Genomic DNA, 21,322 nt, shown 5'->3' on the forward strand with positions numbered 1-21,322 from the left:
AAGGCAGGTGCTAACAACTGGGATAATTATGATGAAGCTGAAATATAAGTGTAAGTAATCAAACATGATAATTTATGTCAAGAAACACTTCTCTGACAGTGTACATTTTTAATTTCTAAAATTGTATTACAATGAATTCCTACCAGCCTTTTTTCTGCTTTTAGCAGAAAACATCAAAAGGTAATTCCAGTAGGTAGTTTTGATGATTATTTCTGAGGGTTTTCTTTTTAAGCACTAATAGAAAAATCAGCTGTCATCTCATAAATGTGGTAATAGAATTGGACATTAACAAAGCTTTTATTCTTCACAAAAAAATCTCAGTCCCATTAACATTATGATAGGATTAAGCCTTTCACTTTTAGGTTACTGTCACACAAGCTTCAGCTTTGAGCTGGTTTTGTATCATCATGTACAGACCAAACACTCTTTCATGTGCGGGAAAAAAAAAAACACCAACTTTTTAGGTTGCTATTCCCCAAAACAATTAGACAGAACAGGATGTTTTATCCTACTCTCAGGGTGAAACCTCTAGGTCTAGGTACATTGTGAACTGCAATCAGTTGCAATCATACTGGATCACAACTGAAAATAAGTCTGATGCTGTCATGCATCCTCAGCATGTTTAAATTATTCTTGATTCTTGTTCAAGCAACACAGGCTTCTCAGGGATTTTTGCTGATGCAGAATCTGGTTTAAGCTAGGACTAATATACCGGGGACCCCTGTAAGTACAGATTTCAATCACCATTAAACAAACAAAATACCAACCATCTTGTACAAACTTTACAACAACATAAGAACTGTTAGAACAGCACTAATTATAACAGATCTAATGCAGTTGGGTGCCAGTGAACAGCAACTTTGTATCTCAAGAAGCCCTATAACATGACCTAACTGTAGGACTACTTGCCCATGTTTATATCAAATTGTGTTTAATACTCCAGAGGCAGGTACTAAAGTGAAATGTTGCTATGTCCTCTCATACATTGTGAATCAGTTCATATTCTAATTCACCCAGCAACAGGCTCCTTAAAAATACCAAATCTGATTCTTGATCTTGACTGAGCTAAAGAAGGAAGGATGGCTTGTGTAAAGGATTTCTGAGACAATTAAATAAAGGGTCCACAGTGGTAAACATATCATTATTAATAACTAACTTAAATTCCCCAGTCAAACTCTGAACATGGAAAACAGAGTGGCAGTTCCTATTATTCTTTTACCAAGTGCTATTAATTCTTTGTTCTCCGAGTACTAATACAGATTATGTCTACCCAGGCAGACATCAGTAGTTCACCTAATCCCAAGGTTTAATGGTTCTGTTACTCTATTTGGCTAACAAAATCTTTTTGTTCACTAATGAAGTTTAACAACTTAACACTTAGCATTGCCAATACGAAACATAAGCTTTCCCATAATAGCATTCTCATCAGAATTGCTCTAAGCTTGAAGTCCAAGATGCTGCTTTTAAAAACCCAGGGTTTTAGTATTGTAATGAAATTCTTCATTCCTGCTGTATTTTGTGCCTCCTACATGAAATATAAATTGGCCAAAGTTTTATTTTCTCCTTAACTCAACCTCATACTCCAATCTTGGCACATTTAAATTCAGAAATAAATGAAAAAAACACCTTGATGATCATCTTCTTAGCATGAAAAATTCATGTCCATGCAATGTGCCTTTTTTAAGATTAAACATTTTGTTTTTAAAAGGTCCAGCTTATACAACACAATTGAATTTAAACCTACTTTAATAATCATGAAATGTCATATATGCTGAGGACAAACCAGACATTAGCCTACAAATACTGGTGTCCATATTTTGACATGTCTGCAGCCACACAAGAATTCCCAAGCCCAGATTCAGTAGAGCAATCACAAAGTCAATCACAAACACTTTTGCCAGATCAAGGTATTAGACTGTCAGCTTCTCTTTGGGTACAGAATCATTAACAGGGTAGAGTGTTTCACACAACCCTCAGTAGAGTTTCTCATTATTAAAGTGATATTTAACAATGATTTCGCAATGTGATTCCTGTACCAGCACTAGCACAGAATGCTGCATATGGAACAAGACCCAAATGGTATAACATAGAAGGCACTGAGAAACTAATTATGTCTCTGATTTTCTGCTGTGCTCTGCCTTAGAATCTCTCATGATTTTGGCCACAGTAATTTGGGCTGTCTGCCAGAGATGCAGAAGGGGTATCTGGAAGCTGGGTGTAACAGGTATGTTTAAAGTTGTATGTACATGTGAACTTGTGCATTTGCATGTAAATCACTTCACAACCTCTGTGCATGTGGGAAACAGCATGGAATGAGACAGATGTGAACACTTTCCTTTCCTTTGGCAGTGTCACCTATTCTGAGTACAGCGTTTGGTGTTTGAATGCTGGGTGTCAACATTCATGGGAACAGAGAATTGTGCCCTAACCATTTTCATACTAATCCCTGAAACATGCTGCTCAGTAGAGCTTCTGGGGCTCTTACAGAACTTAGCAGCCCAGCCCTATTGACACAGGAGTGAAAATGCTCTGTATGCATTTCCCTCATCCTGTCCCTTCCTCAGGAGGAACTTCAGTCCTAAATATGGCTTTCCAGACTGCAGAAGTATTCATGTATTCTTTAGTATTCCTCTATGAAGCTTAACTTGTAGGAAATGGTACATGTGGAGCATTCAAACTGATTTTTGCTGATAACTTAGACTTCTCTTAAATTCTTGCCAAGTTTTAGGATAGCACATATCCTTCACAGACCACAATCATAATCCAAGGTCTAAAAAAAGACTGACTATTTTAACCAGTGGAAACCACTAGGGGTTTTGAGGGTTTTGTTGTGGGGGAGTAGATTGCTTGAACAGCATAAAAATGCTAAAGAAGATATGCTTTAAACTTCCTTTCTAAAAGAGAACCACAAGAAATCCAATTCTACGGTTAGGGATTGTCCTGATTTCGGCAGGGATAGAGTTAATTTCCTTCTTAGTAGCTGGTACAATGCTGTGTTTTGGATTTAGGAGGAGAACAATGTTGATAACACACCAATGTTTTAGTTGTTGCTAGGTAGTGCTTGCACTAGAGTCAAGGACTTTTCAGCTTCCCATGCTCTATGGACTGAGAAGGCTGCAGGTGCACAAGAAGCTGGGAGGGGGCACAGCCAGGACAGCTGACCCAAACTGGCCAAAGGGACATTCCATACCATGTGACGTCATGCTCAGCATATAAAGCTGGGGGAAGAAAAAGGAAGGGGGGGACGTTTGGAGTGATGGCGTTTGTCTTCCCAAGTAACCGTTATGCATGATGGAGCCCTGCTTTCCTGGAGATGGTTGAACACCTGCCTGCCGATGGGAAGTAGTGAATGAATTCCTTGTTTTGCTTTGCTTGCGTGCATGGCTTTTGCTTTACCTATTAAACTTTCTTTATCTCAACCCACGAGTTTTCTCACTTTTGCCCTTCCGATTCTCTCCCCCATCCCACTGTGGGGGGAGTGAGCGAGCAGCTGTGTGGTGCTCAGTTGCTGGCTGAGGTTAAACCACAACAGTCCTTTTTTGGCACCCAACATGGGGCTCAAAGGGTTCGAGATAATGACAGGTTTGATTGGAATGTGCTAGATCGAATTTATACCTGTTATTGCTGTTTAGCTATTAATTGGCAGGCTCCTGTGCTTGCCATGGGGCTTGCTTGCCTTACTGTATATTAGAGTCTAATGCTCGTTAGTGGCTGCTTTTTGCTTTCGCTGCTTGCTGTACTGCTTATCATCATATTCTACTGTGCCTGGGAACACTTTGATAACAGCAATGGCGATGTGCCTGGGCTGGCAGATGGCCAGGGCATCGCTGCTGTTTCTGTGCTGCTGTACTGGACAGGCTGGAACTCCAGTGTGAACTCGAGTCGAAGGGACTGTGACCTGTGGATGAGTCCATGCGGGAGCAGGACGCCCCAAAGCGTCTGTGGCCGTGGATAAGCCCATGCCAGAGCAGGTACATCTCGAAGCGTCTGTGGCCGCGGGTACGTTTGTGCTACAGCAGGTTTACTTCTGAAGGGACTGTGGCTGCGAGTAAGGCCATGCTGGAGCAGGTATATCTCTGAAGACATTGTGGCCCCATGGAGAAGGCCATGCTGGAACAGGTGCATCTCAAAGTGACTATGGATAAGTCTATGCTGCAGCAGGTGTACCCCTGGAGAGACTGTGGCTCATAGATAAGGCTCCACTTGGAGCAGGTACAACCCTAAGGGACTGCAATCTGTGGATAAGTCCAAGCCGGAGCAGGGGCAAGGGGAGGAGTTCATTGCAATGTTAAACCCTATGGTTTGATCCGAAGGGACGAGGGGTGGATATTGTAATGGAAATACCTTTAAATTGTTGTAACCTGGGATTTGAGTTGTGTGTTATAGGAATTACTACAGCAGGAACCACCTGAACCAGTGGAGGACAAGCCTTACAAGAAGTGGTGCAAGTGCAGCGGTGACCTGACCTGAGCTGGCTTTGGTACCCAGTAACTCCACGCAACACAGCACCTCTCCTGTCCCGAGTGACCACCATAACAGACGGAGCCCAAAGTCACGGATTAAATGAACTCAATGGATATTGCGTGGACATTTCTAGACATTTTACAGACATTCTACAAGGGTGGTCCATAGACTAAGGGAATGATATCTGTGTGTTATATCAAAGGATGGAAAGCGGGGCGGGTGGTTAATGAGGTTGCACTGGAAAATATGGGACTTGAGCATGACGTAGATGGTATAGAATAAGGGGTGGATACTGTCCTGGTTTCATAGAATCATAGAATCATAGAATCATTAAGGTTGGAAAAGACCTCTAAGATCATCGAGTCCAACCATCAACCCAACACCACCATGCCCACTAAACCATGTCCCTAAGCGCCTCATCTACACGTCTTTTAAATAGCTCCAGGGATGGGGACTCAACCACTTCCCTGGGCAGCCTGCTCCAATGTTTAACCACTCTTGCAGTAAAGAAATTTTTCCTCACGTCCAATCTAAACCTCCCCTGGCACAACTTGAGGCCATTTCCTCTTGTCCTATCGCTTGTTACTTCGGAGAAGAGACCGACACCCACCTCGCTACAACCTCCTTTCAGGTAGTTGTAGAGAGCGATGAGGTCTCCCCTCAGCCTCCTTTTCTCCAGGCTGAATAGTCCCAGTTCCCTCAGCCGCTCCTCATAAGACTTCTTCTCCAGACCCCTCACCAGCCTCATTGCCCTTCTCTGGACACGCTCCAGCACCTCAATGTCCTTCTTGTAGTGAGGGGCCCAAAACTGAACACAGTATTCGAGGTGCGGCCTCACCAGGGCCGAGTACAGGGGCACGATCACTTCCCTACTCCTGCTGGCCACACTATTTCTGATACAGGCCAGGATGCCATTAGCCTTCTTGGCCGCCTGGGCACACTGCCGGCTCATGTTCAGCCGGCTGTCAACCAACACCCCCAGGTCCTTTTCCAACAGGCAGCTTTCCAGCCACTCTGCCCCAAGCCTGTAGCGCTGCATGGGGTTGTTGTGGCCGAAGTGCAGGACCCGGCACTTGGCCTTGTTGAATCTCATACAGTTGGCCTCGGCCCATCGATCCAGCCTGTCCAGGTCCCTCTGCAGAGCCTTCCTACCCTCGAGCAGATCAACACTCCCGCCCAACTTGGTGTCGTCTGCAAACTTCCTGAGGGTGCGCTCGATCCCCTCATCCAGATCATTGATAAAGATATTGAACAAGACTGGCCCCAAAACTGAGCCCTGGGGAACACCGCTCGTGACCGGCCGCCAACTGGATTTAACTCCATTCACCACAACTCTCTGGGCCTGGCCGTCCAGCCAGTTTTTGACCCAGCGCAGAGTACACCTGTCTAAGCCATGAGCCGCCAGCTTCCCTAGGAGAATGCTGTGGGAGACGGTGTCAAAGGCCTTACTGAAGTCCAGGTAGACCACATCCACAGCCTTTCCCTCATCCACTAGGCGGGTCACCTGGTCATAGAAGGAGATCAGGTTGGTCAAGCAGGACCTGCCTCTCATGAACCCGTGCTGGCTGGGCCTGATCCCCTGGTTGTCCTGCTCATGCCTTGTGAGCGCCCTCAAGATGAACCGCTCCATAATATTCCCCGGCACCAATGTCAGGCTGACAGGCCTGTAGTTCCCCGGATCCTCCTTCCGGCCCTTCTTGTAGATGGGCGTCACATTGGCAAGCCTCCAGTCGTGCGGGACCTCCCCCGTTAACCAGGAAAGCAGATAAATGATGGAGAGTGGCGTGGCGAGCTCCTCCGCCAGCTCTCTCAGCACCCTCGGGTGGATCCCATCCGGGCCCATAGACTTGTGAGCATCCAGGTGGCGTAGCAGGTCGTTGACTGCTTCCTCTTGGATTATGGTTTCGGCAGGGATAGAGTTAATTTCCTTCCTAGTAGCTGGTACAGTGCTGTGTTTTGGATTTAGGATGAGAACAATGTTGATAACACACCAATGTTTTAGTTGTTGCTAGGTAGTGCTTGCACTAGTCATGGACTTTTGAGCTTCCCATGCTCTATGGACTGAGAAGGCTGGAGGTGCACAAGAAGCTGGGAGGGGACATGGCTGGGACAGCTGACCCAAACTGGCCAAAGGGACATTCCATACCATGTGACGTCATGCTCAGCATATAAAGCCGGGGGAAGAAAAAGGAAGGGGGGGACGTTTGGAGTGATGACGTTTGTCTTCCCAAGTAACCGTTACGCGTGATGGAGCCCTGCTTTCCTGGAGATGGCTGAACACCTGCCTGCCCATGGGAAGTAGTGAATGAATTCCTTGTTTTGCTTTGCTTGCGTGCGTGGCTTTTGCTTTACCTATTAAACTGTCTTTATCTCAACCCACGAGTTTTCTCACTTTTACCCTTCCGATTCTCTCCCCCATCCCATTGTGGGGGGGAGTGAGCGAGCGGCTGTGTGGTGCTTAGTTGCCAGCTGAGGTTAAACCACAACAGCTACTAACCACAGAAGTTAAAGGTTTAAAACAAAAGTGTCTTGGATACAGCTACATGACAATATTATACCCAACTATAAATCAGTAATTAAATTATGTTGCCAGTTACCTATTGCATAATATATACTCTGAAGGTCTGATACCATTTTTCATACAGAGGAAAGTCTTTTAAAATTAAGGTCAGTAGAAACTGCCAAAAAGACCACAGAAAAGAGTATTCTTATTTTAATCCCTCACACATTCTAAGTCCAGAAAAAAGACCAGAAAAAAAAAAAAAGAAACATTCATCTGAACATTGATATCATCCTATATTACTCATTTTCATTCCCAAAGCTGGTTGATTTACAGACGATAACAGCCATTAATGTTACATAGGTGATTTTGTAGGGAAGCATAGCATAGTGATTAGTACAAAATTCCTATACTACAGCTCCTCCATGAATAATGTCAGACCTTATGTTCCAACAACAGCACATAATTAATAGCATGGTATTGTTTTCATTTTAATGGGAAGCAGAACCTTAGCAAAAAAGGGTCAGTTCTTGTAATGCTATATCCCATTCAGGTGAATGTCTCCTGGTATGATATTTCATATAAAAAATGTAAAGGCTTTTGCCTCAGACACGTAGGTGGATTTTCTTACCTTTGGTTCCATTGAAATGAAGCTGTGGGTACCTCTACTTGAGAGAACTGACCTTTTAATGGTTTTACTATGGTAGAAGTGGTAGTAATCCTTCAGTGTTCCAATCTGTAAGGGGAGAAAAGAAAAACAGAGAGGGAGATATAATTAATGGAAAGTAGTTTTATGGTTTTAATTTTTGAAGGTCTGTAAATTATGCAGTTTCCTACTGTGCTGAAATGTTACTTGAACCAAGTGATCATTTTTCAAAAGAAGGACATATAATAGGAAATGGATGGAGTGTCCTTGAGGCAGTAACTGCATAACCAAAGATTATAATTGAGCTGCTTAGTCTGTCCATATCTACCTTTTTAATGTTTAAATTATATTCAGTATTTTAAGCAATTCTATATCAATCTATATCCAAGCTGTCTTCAAATGGAACATATAATAATCATCAAATGGCTATATGGTTATTAAAAAGCATTCCATCTACTTGTGCACACATGCAGGGATGTGCACGTTCTACTTTCCAATCAAAGGGGAAAAGCCTGAGGCTTTGTAATGCTTGATGGCTCTACTCCCTCTGAGACCTTGTCCTCAGGAGACAGAATTAAGTGTGGTAACCGTAATGCCATGTCTTCCAGGCACCATCAATTTTCAAATAATAATAATACTAATTAATAAAAATGGTGAGATCCATCGCTTTAGTTCATAGTTGTCAGTGAAATAAAAGGATCCCAAATCTTTTAAATGGAATTCAATTCATATTCCCTATGTGTGCTTCTTGCAGTAAAGTAACACCAGTGTTATTAAATATTATATTGCCCTTTTTTCCCTTAATGGGAATTTAATTAGACCTTCCAAATCTTTGGACCACTTGGCAAATAGTTAAACCATGGAAATATAGCACAATAAAACTTAGTATGATGGAAGTTCTTGTTAAATTGTTTCTTACACTTTTAACTACCAAGTCTTAGAGGCACTATCAGACGGAAAAGAATACAAAGACAGAAACACCAGACATCAGATGTAACCACCTTAGAGACTGATGGCGATTTAGCTTTTTTATCCTTCGGAAGTTGTCGTGGTTTAACCTCAGTCGGCAACTGAGCACCACACAGCCGCTCGCTCACTCTCCCCTCCCCCGGTGGGATGGGGGAGAGAATTGGAAGAGCACAAGTGAGAAAAACTCGTGGGTTGAGATAAAAACAGTTTAATAATTGAAATAAAATGATAATAATAATAATATGATAATAATAATAATACACAAAGCAAGTGATGCACAGTACAATTGCTCACCACCCGCCGACCGATGCCCAGCCAGTCCCCGAGCAGCGGCCCCCCCGGCCAGCTTTCCCCAGTTTATGTACTGAGCATGACGTCACATGGTATGGAATGTCCCTTTGGCCAGTTTGGCTGTGCCCCCTCCCAGCTTCTTGTGCACCTCCAGCCTTCTCAGTCGGTAGAGCATGGAAAACTAAAAAGTCCTTGGCTAGTGTAAGCATTACCTAGCAACAACTAAAACATCAGTGCCTTATCAACTTTGTTCTCATCCTAAATCCAAAACACAGCACTGTACCAGCTATAGGAAGGAAATTAACTCTGTCCCTGCCGAAACCAGGACAATATCCACCCCTTATTCTATACCATCTGCGTCATGCTCGTCTCAGATTTTCCAGTACATTTTCATTAATCACCACCCCCTTTTTTTTTTAATATATATATATACACACACACACAGAGATATCATTCCCTTAGTCTGTGGGCCATCCCTCTAAAATGTTCGGTGAGTTCATTTAGTCCATGACTTTGGGCTCCATCTGTCATAATAATCTTCCAGGGCAGGAGAGATGGAGATGGAATGCGGTGTTGGATTGTTTCATGTTGAAGTCAGTTCTGGTACCATCATCACTGTGCTTTGCTTGGTTTCATCGAAGTTCATTCTTCATTAATCTGGGTGATTCTTATTGTAATATCATTAGTATGGCATATAATATTATGTAGCACTTAACATCACATAATTCAGATCATTGGCTATTCTCACCCAAAATCAAATCCCCTTGAGGTACACATCGGACTTCCCCATCCTTCCGCATTATCCACCAAGTGCACCCAGGTCCTTGAGCAAAAGCAATCCCACGGATGGGTTTGCCTTTGCCCGAGGCAGGAATAACCCAAACTGTCTTCCCCAGCATATTTTTTATGTGCACTACAGGGACTTTATTCCCATCTACAGTACGTAAAAGTTCTGACTGGGCAGGGCCAGCTCGATTGGCAGATCCCCTCGTGTTGACTAACCAGGTGGCCTTTGCTAAATGCGTATCCCAATGTTTGAATGTCCCGCCACCCATTGCTCTCAGCGTAGTCTTTAACAGTCCATTGTATCGTTCAATTTTCCCAGAGGCTGGTGCATGATAGGGGATGTGATACACCCACTCAATGCCGTGCTCTTTGGCCCAGGGGTCTATGAGGTTGTTTCGGAAATGAGTCCCGTTGTCTGACTCAATTCTTTCTGGGGTGCCATGTCGCCATAGGACTTGCTTTTCAAGGCCCAGGAGAGTGTTCCGGGCAGTGGCATGGGGCACGGGATATGTTTCCAGCCATCCGGTGGTTGCCTCCACCATTGTAAGCATGTGGCGCTTGCCTTGGCGGGTTTGTGGGAGTGTGATATAATCGATCTGCCAGGCCTCCCCATATTTATATTTCAGCCATCGTCCTCCATACCAGAGAGGCTTTAACCGCTTGGCTTGCTTGATCGCAGCGCATGTTTCGCATTCATGGATAACCTGCGCAATAGTGACCATGGTCAAGTCCACCCCTCGATCACGAGCCCATCTGTATGTTGCATCTCTTCCTTGGTGACCTGAGGTGTCATGGGCCCACCGAGCTAGAAATAATCCACCCTTATGTTGCCAGTCCAGATCCACCTGAGCCACTTCAATCTTAGCAGCCTGATCCACCTGCTGGTTGTTTTGATGTTCTTCAGTGGCCCGACTCTTGGGTACGTGAGCATCTACGTGACGGACTTTTACAACCAGGTTCTCCACCCGGGCAGCAATATCTTGCCACAATGCGGCAGCCCAGATGGGTTTGCCTCTGCGCTGCCAGTTGCTCCGCTTCCATTGCTGCAACCACCCCCACAGGGCATTTGCCACCATCCATGAGTCAGTATAGAGATAGAGCACTGGCCACTTTTCTTGGTCAGCAATGTCTAAAGCCAGCTGGATGGCCTTTACTTCTGCAAATTGGCTCGATTCACCTTCTCCTTCAGCAGTTTCTACAACTTGTCACATAGGACTCCATACAGCAGCTTTCCACCTCCGATGCTTTCCCACAATATGACAGGACCCATAAGTGAACAGGGCATATTGCTTCTCATTTTCTGGTACTTCATTGTACATTGGGGCCTCCTCAGCACACGTCACCTCCTCCTCTGGCGATATTCCAAAATCTTTGTCCTCTGGCTAATCCATGATCACTTCCAGGATTCCTGGGCGACTGGGGTTTCCTATTCGAGCCTGTTGTGTGATCAGTGCGACCCACTTACTCCATGTAGCATCAGTTGCATGATGTGTACATGGGATCCTTCCTCTGAACATCCAGCCCAGCACCGGCAGTCGGGGTGCCAGGAGGAGCTGTGCTTCAGTGCCGATCACTTCTGAAGCAGCTCGAACCCCTTCATATGCTGCTAATATCTCTTTTTCAGTTGGAGTATAGCGGGCCTCGGATCCTCTATCCCCAGCTCCAAAACCCTAGGGGTCGACCTTGAGTCTCCCCTGGTGCTTTCTGCCAGAGGCTCCAGGTAGGGCCATTCTCCCCGGCTGCGGTGTAGAGCACATTTTTTACATCTTGTCCTGCCCGGACTGGCCCCAGGGCTACTGCATGAACTATCTCCTCCTTAATTTGTTCAAAGGCTTGTCGTTGCTCAGGGCCCCATTTGAAATCGTTCTTCTTCCGGGTCACTTGGTAGAGAGGGTTTACTATCAGACTGTAATTTGGAATATGCATTCTCCAAAAACCCATGAAGCCTAAGAAAGCTTGTGTTTCCTTTTTGCTAGTTGGTGGAGACATGGCTGTTATTTTGTTAATCACATCCATTGGGAACTGACGACGTCCATCTTGCCATTTTATTCCTAAAAACTGGATCTCCTGTGCAGGTCCCTTGACCTTACTTTGTCTGATGGCAAAACCGGCTTTAAGGAGCATTTGGACAATTTTCTTCCCTTTTTCAAAAGCTTCTTTTGTTGTGTTGCCCCATACGACAATGTCATCAATGTATTGCAGATGTTCTGGAGCTCCACCCTGTTCCAGTGCAGTCTAGATTAGTCCATGGCAAATGGTGGGGCTGTGTTTCCACCCCTGGGGCAGTCCGTTCCAGGTGTACTGGACGCCCCTCCAAGTGAAAGCAAACTGTGGCCTGCACTCTGCTGCCAAAGGGATTGAGAAAAACGCATTAGCAATATCAATTGTGGCATACCACTTGGCTGCCTTTGACTCCAGTTCGTCTTGAAGTTCTAGCATGTCCGGCACGGCAGCACTCAGCGGTGGCGTGACTTCATTTAGGCCACGATAGTCTACTGTCAGTCTCCACTCTCCATTAGACTTCCACACTGGCCATATGGGACTGTTAAAGGGTGAGCGAGTCTTGCTGATCACTCCTTGGCTCTCCAGTCGACGAATCAGCTCATGAATGGGAATCAGGGAGTCTCGGTTGGTGTGATATTGCCGCCGGTGCACCGTGGTGGTAGCGATTGGCACCTGTTGGTCTTCGACCTTCAGCAACCCCACAACAGAGGGGTCCTTCGAGAGACCAGGCAAGGTGGACAGCTGTTTAATTTCTTCCGTCTCCAAGGCAGCTATACCAAAAGCCCACCGGTACCCTTTTGGGTCCTTGAAATACCCTCTCCTGAGGTAGTCTATGCCAAGGATGCACGGAGCCTCTGGGCCAGTCACAATGGGGTGCTTCTGCCACCCATTCCCAGTTAGACTCACTTCAGCCTCCAATACAGTTAGCAGTTGGGATCCCCCCGTCACCCCAGAAATACAGATGGGAACTGCCCCTATATAGCTTGATGGCATTAGGGTACACTGTGCACCGGTGTCTACTAGAGCCTTATACTCCTGTGGGTCTGATGTGCCAGGCCACCGAATCCACACAGTCCAGTAAACCCGGTTGTCCCTTTCCTCCCCCTGGCTGGAGGCAGGGCCCCTCTAGTCCTGGTCATAATATCCGTTCCTCACTTCTTGTACATACGAATCAGAAGTTTCTTCATTAAGATCAGGAGTAAGATCAGCCCTTCTGCTCTGTCTGGGGAACTGCCCGCTGGAAACTGGAGCAGCAATTTTCCTGGAAGAACCTCCTTCTCTGATTGTTTTCTCTTGCAACTCATGTACCTGTGCCCCTAGGGCTGCAGTAGGTTTTCCATCCCACTTCCTCATGTCCTCTCCGTGGTCATGCAGGTAAAACCATAGGGTGCCCCGTGGTGTGTACCCTTTATATTCTCTCTCTCTTGAGCAAAAGAACGCTGACTCCTAATAGCCGAGATACTGATCCGTACAGGTGGAGCTGTCTCCAAGGCAGCTATACCAAAAGCCCACCGGTACCCTACCTACCCTATCTCTAGACTGACTCATAGATGGTGGCAAATGCCCTGTGGGGGCGGTTGCAGCAATGGAAGCAGAGCAACTGGCAGCGCAGAGGCAAACCCATCTGGGCTGCCACATTGTGGCAAGATATTGCTGCCCGGGTGGAGAACCTGGTTGTAAAAGTCCGTCACATAGATACTCCCGTACCCAAGAGTTGGGCTACTGAAGAACATCAAGACAACCAGCAGGTGGATCAGGCTGCTAAGATTGAAGTGGCTCAGGTGGATCTGGACTGGCAACATAAGGGTGAATTATTTCTAGCTCGGTGGGCCCATGACACCTCAGGTCACCAAGGAAGAGATGCAACATACAGATGGGCTCGTGATCGAGGGGTGGACTTGACCATGGACACTATAGCCCAGGTTATCCATGAATGTGAAACATGCGCTGCGATCAAGCAATCCAAGCGGTTAAAGCCTCTTCGGTATGGAGGACGATGGCTGAAATATAAATATGGGGAGGCCTGGCAGATCGATTATATCACACTCCCACAAACCCGCCAAGGCAAGCGCCACGTGCTTACAATGGTGGAGGCAACCACTGGATGGCTGGAAACATATCCCATGCCCCACGCCACTGCCCGGAACACTATCCTGGGCCTTGAAAAGCAAGTCCTATGACGACATGGCACCCCAGAAAGAATTGAGTCAGACAATGGGACTCATTTCCGAAACAACCTCATAGACCCCTGGGCCAAAGAGCACGGCATTGAGTGGGTGTATCACATCCCCTATCATGCACCAGCCTCTGGGAAAATCCAACGATACAATGGACTCTTAAAGACTACACTGAGAGCAATGGGTGGCGGGACATTCAAACATTGGGATACGCATTTAGCAAAGGCCACCTGGTTAGTCAACACGAGGGGATCTGCCAATCGAGCAGGCCCTGCCCAGTCAGAACTTTTACGTACTGTAGATGGGAATAAAGTCCCTGTAGTGCACATCATAAAAAATATGTTGGGGAAGACAGTTTGGGTTATTCCTGCCTCGGGCAGAGGCAAACCCATCCGTGGAATTGCTTTTGCTCAAGGACCTGGGTGCACTTGGTGGATAATGCGGAAGGATGGGGAAGTCCGATGTGTACCTCAAGGGGATTTGATTTTGGGTGAGAATAGCCAATGATCTGAATTATGTGATGTTAAGTACTAATTATAGTTATAATAGTTATACTAATAATACACAGATATACTAATCATACTAATAATATTATATGCCATACTAATGTTATTACAATAAGAATCACCCAGACTAATGAAGAATAACTTCAGTGAAACCAAGCAAAGCACAGCGATGATGGTACCAGAACTGACTTCAACATGAAACAATCCAGCACCACATACCATCTCCATTTTTCCTGCCCTGGAAGATTATTATGACTGATGGAGTCCGAAGTCATGGACTAAATGAACTCACCGAACATTTTAGAGGGATGGCCCACAGACGAAGGGAATGATATCTGTGTGTGTGTGTGTGTGTATACATATATTAAAAAAAAAAAGAGAAAGGGGGGTGGTGATTAATGAAAATGTACTCGAAAATATGAGACTTGAGCATGACTCAGATGGTATAGAATAAGGTGTGGATACTGTCCTGGTTTCAGCAGGGATAGAGTTAATTTCCTTTCTAGTAGCTGGTGCTGTGTTTTGGATTTAGGATGAGAACAAAGTTGATAACGCACAGATGTTTTAGTTGTTGCTAGGTAATGCTTACACTAGCCAAGGACTTTTTAGTTTTCCATGCTCTACCGACTGAGAAGGCTGGAGGTGCACAAGAAGCTGGGAGGGGGCACAGCCAAACTGGCCAAAGGGACATTCCATACCATGTGACGTCATGCTCAGTACATATAACTGGGGAAAGCTGGCCGGGGCGGCCGCTGCTCGGGGACTGGCTGGGCATCGGTCGGCGGGTGGTGAGCAATTGTACTGTGCATCACTTGCTTTGTGTATTATTATTATTATTATTATCATATTATTATTATTATCATTTTATTTCAATTATTAAACTGTTTTTATCTCAACCCACGAGTTTTTCTCACTTGTGCTCTTCCAATTCTCTCCCCTATCCCACCGGGGGAGGGGGGAGTGAGCGAGCGGCTGCATGGTGCTTAGTTGCCGACTGAGATTAAACCACGACAACATTCTAGGTACGAATGTGCTGATACTTTACCTTTGAAATTCCCTCTCCTTCTGTTTAAATGGGGAAAAAAATGTCACCTTACTGAATTAATATAATCCATTCCTGACTTCTTTTGTATTTTTTGGCAATTTTCCTCTGTGTTTCAGCTATTTACACAGAGAAATTCTGCCTGTGGACTTACCTTGACATCAAATTAGTTGATGTCTAAAATTAATAACAAAGCCATTAAAATAAAGTAGCTCTGAATTGTGTTTTTTCAGATAAGAATGTTATTACTGTTGCTGACATCGTGTTGCATTTTACTTTAAAATAAAAAAAGTAGCACATTAAGTATTTCAGTGGAAAACTCAAAATAAACTCTCTAGTCTTTTAACTTTTCATGCGCCTTTGTTAGTAGGATAAAAAAGTAACAATACTCTAAGGTCAATTTTAAGTCTTGATATCATTCTAATTCACTATCAAGGCTGAGATTTTTTCAAAGTAATTTCGTAAATTTTAATGAGAATTTACATTTACTCTAGCTAAATTAAGTGACCATGCAGGTTAAAAAGAACATAAAAAGAACATTTTAATTTGCAGCAGAAATTCTTTATATGAGTTTGTATATTCCGTTTTGGATTACCTCTATAACAATTCCTTTTTCTAATAGCTTTTCAAGAGTTTCTATTCTGTTCCAGAATACAATCTAAATATATTTAGAGATTCAATTCTAAACTATTATTAAAATTTAATTCAAATTAGAATCTAAATTTAAATGTAGAATTCTAAATTCCTAGTTAGAAACAGTCTAAAATATTTTTACAATTCCAATATTCTACTCCTCTAAATAGAGAAATATTCTATTCTAAATATATTATAAAATATACTTAGCAATATAATCCAAAATAATTTGCCTCCAGACAATAAGGTGGACTAATAATTGATTACCTTTACAAAGCTCAGGATGCATTCAACAAAACTTCCTAGATCATATCTTCTGCATACGTGTATTGTACGCAGTTGTATTTTGAAACATATTGTCAAATTAAATTCTGCTTTTTGGGATTCCAGTACTTTAATGCTCTCATTTAACACTTGAAATTACATGAAAAAAGCTAAAAAACAACGTGTATGTATTGACACTTAACAGAGAGGCCTTAGCACAACTAAGTTTTAGAAGAACTGTCTTTGCAAGAATGGGAAAGCTTTAAGTCATAAAAGAGGTCACAGGTCCTGGGAAATAGTATGAATTTATAAAATAAGTTCAGATATTAAAAAGATATAAATTAGAAATGCATCAATAGCTTTATTCTAATATGTGTTTAATCACATTAAGAATTATTAATTTAATCTGCCCTACTAAAAAGGATGGCAGAAGAATGTGGCTTGACAAGGTTCTGAAACTGTTATTTCAAACATGCAAACAGTATAAAGGTTAGTTAAGAAATAGGTTTTATGTTTTAATAAACTACAACAAGAAAAGTTTCACAGTGTACTGGTTTTAGCTGGGATAGAGTTAAATTTCTTCATAGTAGCTTGTATGGGGCTATGTTTTGGATTTGTGCCGAAAACAGTGTTGATAACACACCAATGTTTTAGCTGTTGCTGAACAGTGCTTACAAAGCGTCCAGGTGTCAAGGCCTTTTCTGCTTCTCGCCCCACCCCACCAGCGAGTAGGCTGGGGGTGCACAAGAAGCTGGGAGGGGGCACAGCCAGGACAGCTGACCCAAACTGGCCAAAGGGATATTCCATACCATGTGACGTCACGCTCAGCATACAAAGCTGGGGGAAGAAGGAAGGGGGGTACGTTTGGAGTGATGGCATTTGTCTTCCCAAGTAACCGTTACGCATGATGGAGCCCTGCTTTCCTGGAGATGGCTGAACACCTGCCTGCCCATGGGAAGTAGTGAATGAATTCCTTGTTTTGCTTTGCTTGCGCGCGCGGCTTTTGCTTTACCTATTAGACTGTCTTTATCTCAACCCACGAGTTTTCTCACTTTTACCCTTCTGATTCTCTCCCCCATCCCACCAGGAGGGAGTGAGTGAGCGGCTGTGTGGTGCTTAGTTGCCGGCTGGGGTTAAACCACGACATGAAGAAACACTTAATTTTTTTAAATTTAGACCTCAATGAGGAACAAGGCCTACATTCTATAGTAAGTTAGCGTCCTAATGCCTAGGTTCTTATATCAGCTACGAAATTACTTCAAACTACAGAGAAACATCAAGGAGAACTGAGAGCCAATTAGAGTTTATGATTAAATATCTAAAGTTACTAAAACCAATGACAAAAATCAGGTCAAAGCTTGCATACAATGTGCATTTCACACATTTAAAGAATGTTCCTTAGCAGCCTAATTGTCTGGAGAACAAAATCTTAGAATTTGAGGGTTGAGTGAAAGCTTAGCTGCATATCTGAAACTGCATTTCCTTGGAGAAAGGAGAAATGTTTCTGCTGCATATTTGTTTAACGCGTTGTTATCGAAATACTTAAATAGGGGAAAGCTGGTCAGCTGGAATGGTAGCAATGAATTGGATAAAACCAGGTGTTCTTCTATATAAATGGATTTGCATTTCCATTTTGAAACGTTTGTTTTCATGCCATATCAGTCCTACAAGGTCAGAAAGACTAAGAAATCACCAAAGATACCAGCCACCACTAGAACTTGCTCACTATGTAATTAAATGTGTCAGATTAATATTCCTAGTTTCCGGTCAAAAAATGGAAGTTATTTATATTTCACAAGATGGACATTATATTTATTTATAAGAAAGCTTCCAAAAGAGCAGTCTATTGCAATGGTAGAACCATTTATTGATGAGATATTTATTGCTGCCCTTACCAACACAGTCCAGAGCCCCTCATGTCATAGGGTGGTTAAGTCTTTTAGAAAGCAAGGCTCAGCAACCCTGTTTATTTGTATTTATCTATTTGCCCAGGTGATGGCTTTGTGATTTGTCAGTTGGCCACAATCATCATATACTGGCCTAAGAACTATAGGGAGGGATCTGTTCAGTGATAAGGGATATTTAAACTTCCCTAAGGTGATTAGTACCGAACCAAAGGTATCTCTCGACCAGACAGACAGAAAGGTGTAACGACAGTGATGCAGAGATGGGCATGTGTCAGAGCCTCAAGGAAATCCCAGATATTGTGATGTGTATCCTCTCCGGAAATGACCTTGCACTTCAAATAGATGTGAATAAAATTATACTAATGTTATGCTTTAGATCCAAAGAAGAGGAATGATTTGGCTTACAGTGGTGCAAAAGGGAATCTTCTGAGAAGAAAACTGAAAGCAATATCAAACTATAATACTGTAATGCTGTGTGGGGCTGGAGCTCTTATTGTGTGGCACTGATGGAATGCATCTGGTTTGTCAGACTCTCCGATATTATCGGGGTACTTGCAATTGTATTTCTAATATTCATGTTTAAAGGCTATTGAGATCTTTACAAATTTCAACTGAATGCTTTGATGAGCTACATTTCAGACACTCTCTTTGAGGTCCAGCGAGAGAAGTGTTTTTCTTTAAAAGCAGAAAAAGCTAATCTGAGCTATAAGATCACTGTTCAAATATCTGCACTGGCTCCTCTCCACTTCCAACCGATAAAACTACTACAGAGCTTATTCTATAGTCCATTCCTGCAATGAAGCTGTGCTACTGATTTCCAAGAGGGGTAGAGGAACTTTCTCAGCTAAAAAGCCCTGCCATCGTTGTTCATTCTCCTACTTGGCCCCCTGGATACCTACAGATCATAACATATTTTTCACAGTTTAGCATTTGATTGATTTGTTTGCTTCAGTTCAGCTCAGATGGGCTACTTGAGATATGATATTTTAAGTGCAAATATCCTGCAATCCAAGAATTCTAAAGGAATAAGGATGAAATAAAATAGGATGAATAAAAAAATCAGTAAATTAAGTAATTGAAAGTAATAGGAGCAGTGGCATGAAACTCTCACTGAGGTTTTCAAAGCTGTTTTCATATCTGAGGGCAGCTGGGTGACAAATGTGATATCAATTTTTAAAAAGGATATCTGGGAACTATAGACTTGCAGGTGTCTACTAGGCAAATGAGTAGAAACTATAAGAAAAAAGAGTATTAATAGATAGAAGAGAGAGAGAGAGAGAGAGGACACTTGGATAAAAAATTACCTACTTGGAAAAAGTGAAACAGAGTAAAATTATGCCTTACAAATTTATTAGTGTTCTTTGAAAAGGTCAAGCATGCAGATAAAGGTGACCCAGTAGATATACCCTACTTTGATTTCCAAATATCTTTTGGCAATGTCCTTTACCAACAGCTTTTAAGGAATTAAGAAGCCATGCCATAAGAGGAAGGTCTTTGCACAAGCAAATGGTCAGTTAAAAGACTGAAAACATAGATTAGTAATAATTAGTTTGGTTCTCACAATGGAGGGAGGTCCCCACTGGAGTTCTGCCAGGGTCTGTGCTAAAATCTTTTCTGGGACCTATACCATTTCACAAAAAAAAATGACATGGAAAAGGGAGTATGCAATGAGGTGTAGAAATCAGCTGTTGTTACCAATCATAGCTGTAAAAGCTACAGTTGACTATGCGTGAGCTACAGGACCTTGCAAAACTGAGTGCCAACAATAAAATAGCAAATTAAATTCAGTGTAGATAAATGCAGATGAACTGATGTATAATCCTAACCTCAGACATAAGATGAAGTGTTTTGAGCTGCCCAGTACCATGGAGGAGTGATGATCTCAAGGTCATGGCAGACTGGTCCATGGAAACCTCAGCTTAGTAGTAGCCCCAAAAGCAAATCACATACTTGAAATGATCAAGAAAGGTATGGAGAACAAAGCAGAGAACATCATGATGCCACTATACAGATTATCCAAGGTTTTCCCATACTTTGAGTATTGTGTGCAGTTCTGGTCTCCTCTATTCAAAGAAGACATAATAGAGCTGGAAAAGTTTCAAAGGACAAAAAGGATGAACAAAGGTGTGGAACACCTTCTGTATGAGGAATAGCTAAGTAAGCTAAAACTCTTCTGTCCAGAGAAGAGACAATTTAGGGGGAAATGTTAGAAATCTAAAAAATCATGTATGGCATAAGAGTGGACAAGGATTCACTTTCACAGTCTCTTTCAGTACAAGAACTACAGGCCATCAAACAAAGCTAGTAGGAGTCAGGTTCAAAACAAGCAAAAGAGAGGTGGTTCTTCATGCAGTGAAGTAGCAGACTTTTAAAATCCTCACCAAAGAATATTGTGGACACTGAAAGTTTACTTTTATTTGAGAGACTGGACAAGTGTCTGGACAAAAAATCCTAAAATTTCTAAGTACACAGAAATCACATCCAGCTCAGGCTGGATCTCTGGCAAGCAGGATTCTGTTTGATCACATTTTTTCCTGTGTGTGGCACATGACAAAGAGCACCACTGTTCCTCACTAGGGGTCATATGATTTAATCAGACCCATGACTGACATAGGTATCTCCCTATGTTGTGATTTTACAGTTCACCATTTAGAAAGGAAGAGAAAGATATACTGGTCAATCACAGAATCACAGAACATGCAAATATGATACTGGAAATATCTTGCCTGACAAAGCCCAGAGAATTATTTATGACATTGTACAAAGCAGTGGTGAGGCTGTACACAAGCTGGCCATCTTTCTGGTCAAGATAAATGGATTTCAACTAAAACACAGCAATTGAGATGACCATGGGAGTCATCCTTCTAAAAGGAAAACAGAAGTTACGTTAGCAAAACCAAAGGCTGGTTCCCCCAGCAAATGCACTGGAGAAACAGAAGAGCTATTTAAGCACAAGAACAAATAGATATGTACTAGCCATGACTAAATTTAGTCTGTAAATCGGAAGTCAGTGAAGAAACAGCTTTCCAGACTGAGGACAAGTAACCTAACCACTTTTAAAACTGGTAAGTTTTAAACTGATTTAAAACCGGTGGAAAGAGATCCACTTGTAAAGACTTAAAGGCTTATAACA

General features: G+C 43.0%; 1 protein-coding gene across 1 annotated transcript in view; it reads right to left on the reverse strand.

Moving 5' to 3' along the window:
* Positions 1-21,322, reverse strand: part of LOC143172146 (proprotein convertase subtilisin/kexin type 5-like) — a 276,611-nt gene that overhangs the window by 240,783 nt on the left and 14,506 nt on the right. Inside the window, exon 2 of the mRNA XM_076361408.1 lies at positions 7,596-7,700. Coding sequence (XP_076217523.1) covers positions 7,596-7,700 — 105 coding nt within the window. The remainder of the gene's footprint in view (positions 1-7,595; positions 7,701-21,322) is intronic.

Source organism: Aptenodytes patagonicus, chromosome W (assembly GCF_965638725.1).
Source record: "Aptenodytes patagonicus chromosome W, bAptPat1.pri.cur, whole genome shotgun sequence".
Taxonomy (NCBI): domain Eukaryota; kingdom Metazoa; phylum Chordata; class Aves; order Sphenisciformes; family Spheniscidae; genus Aptenodytes; species Aptenodytes patagonicus.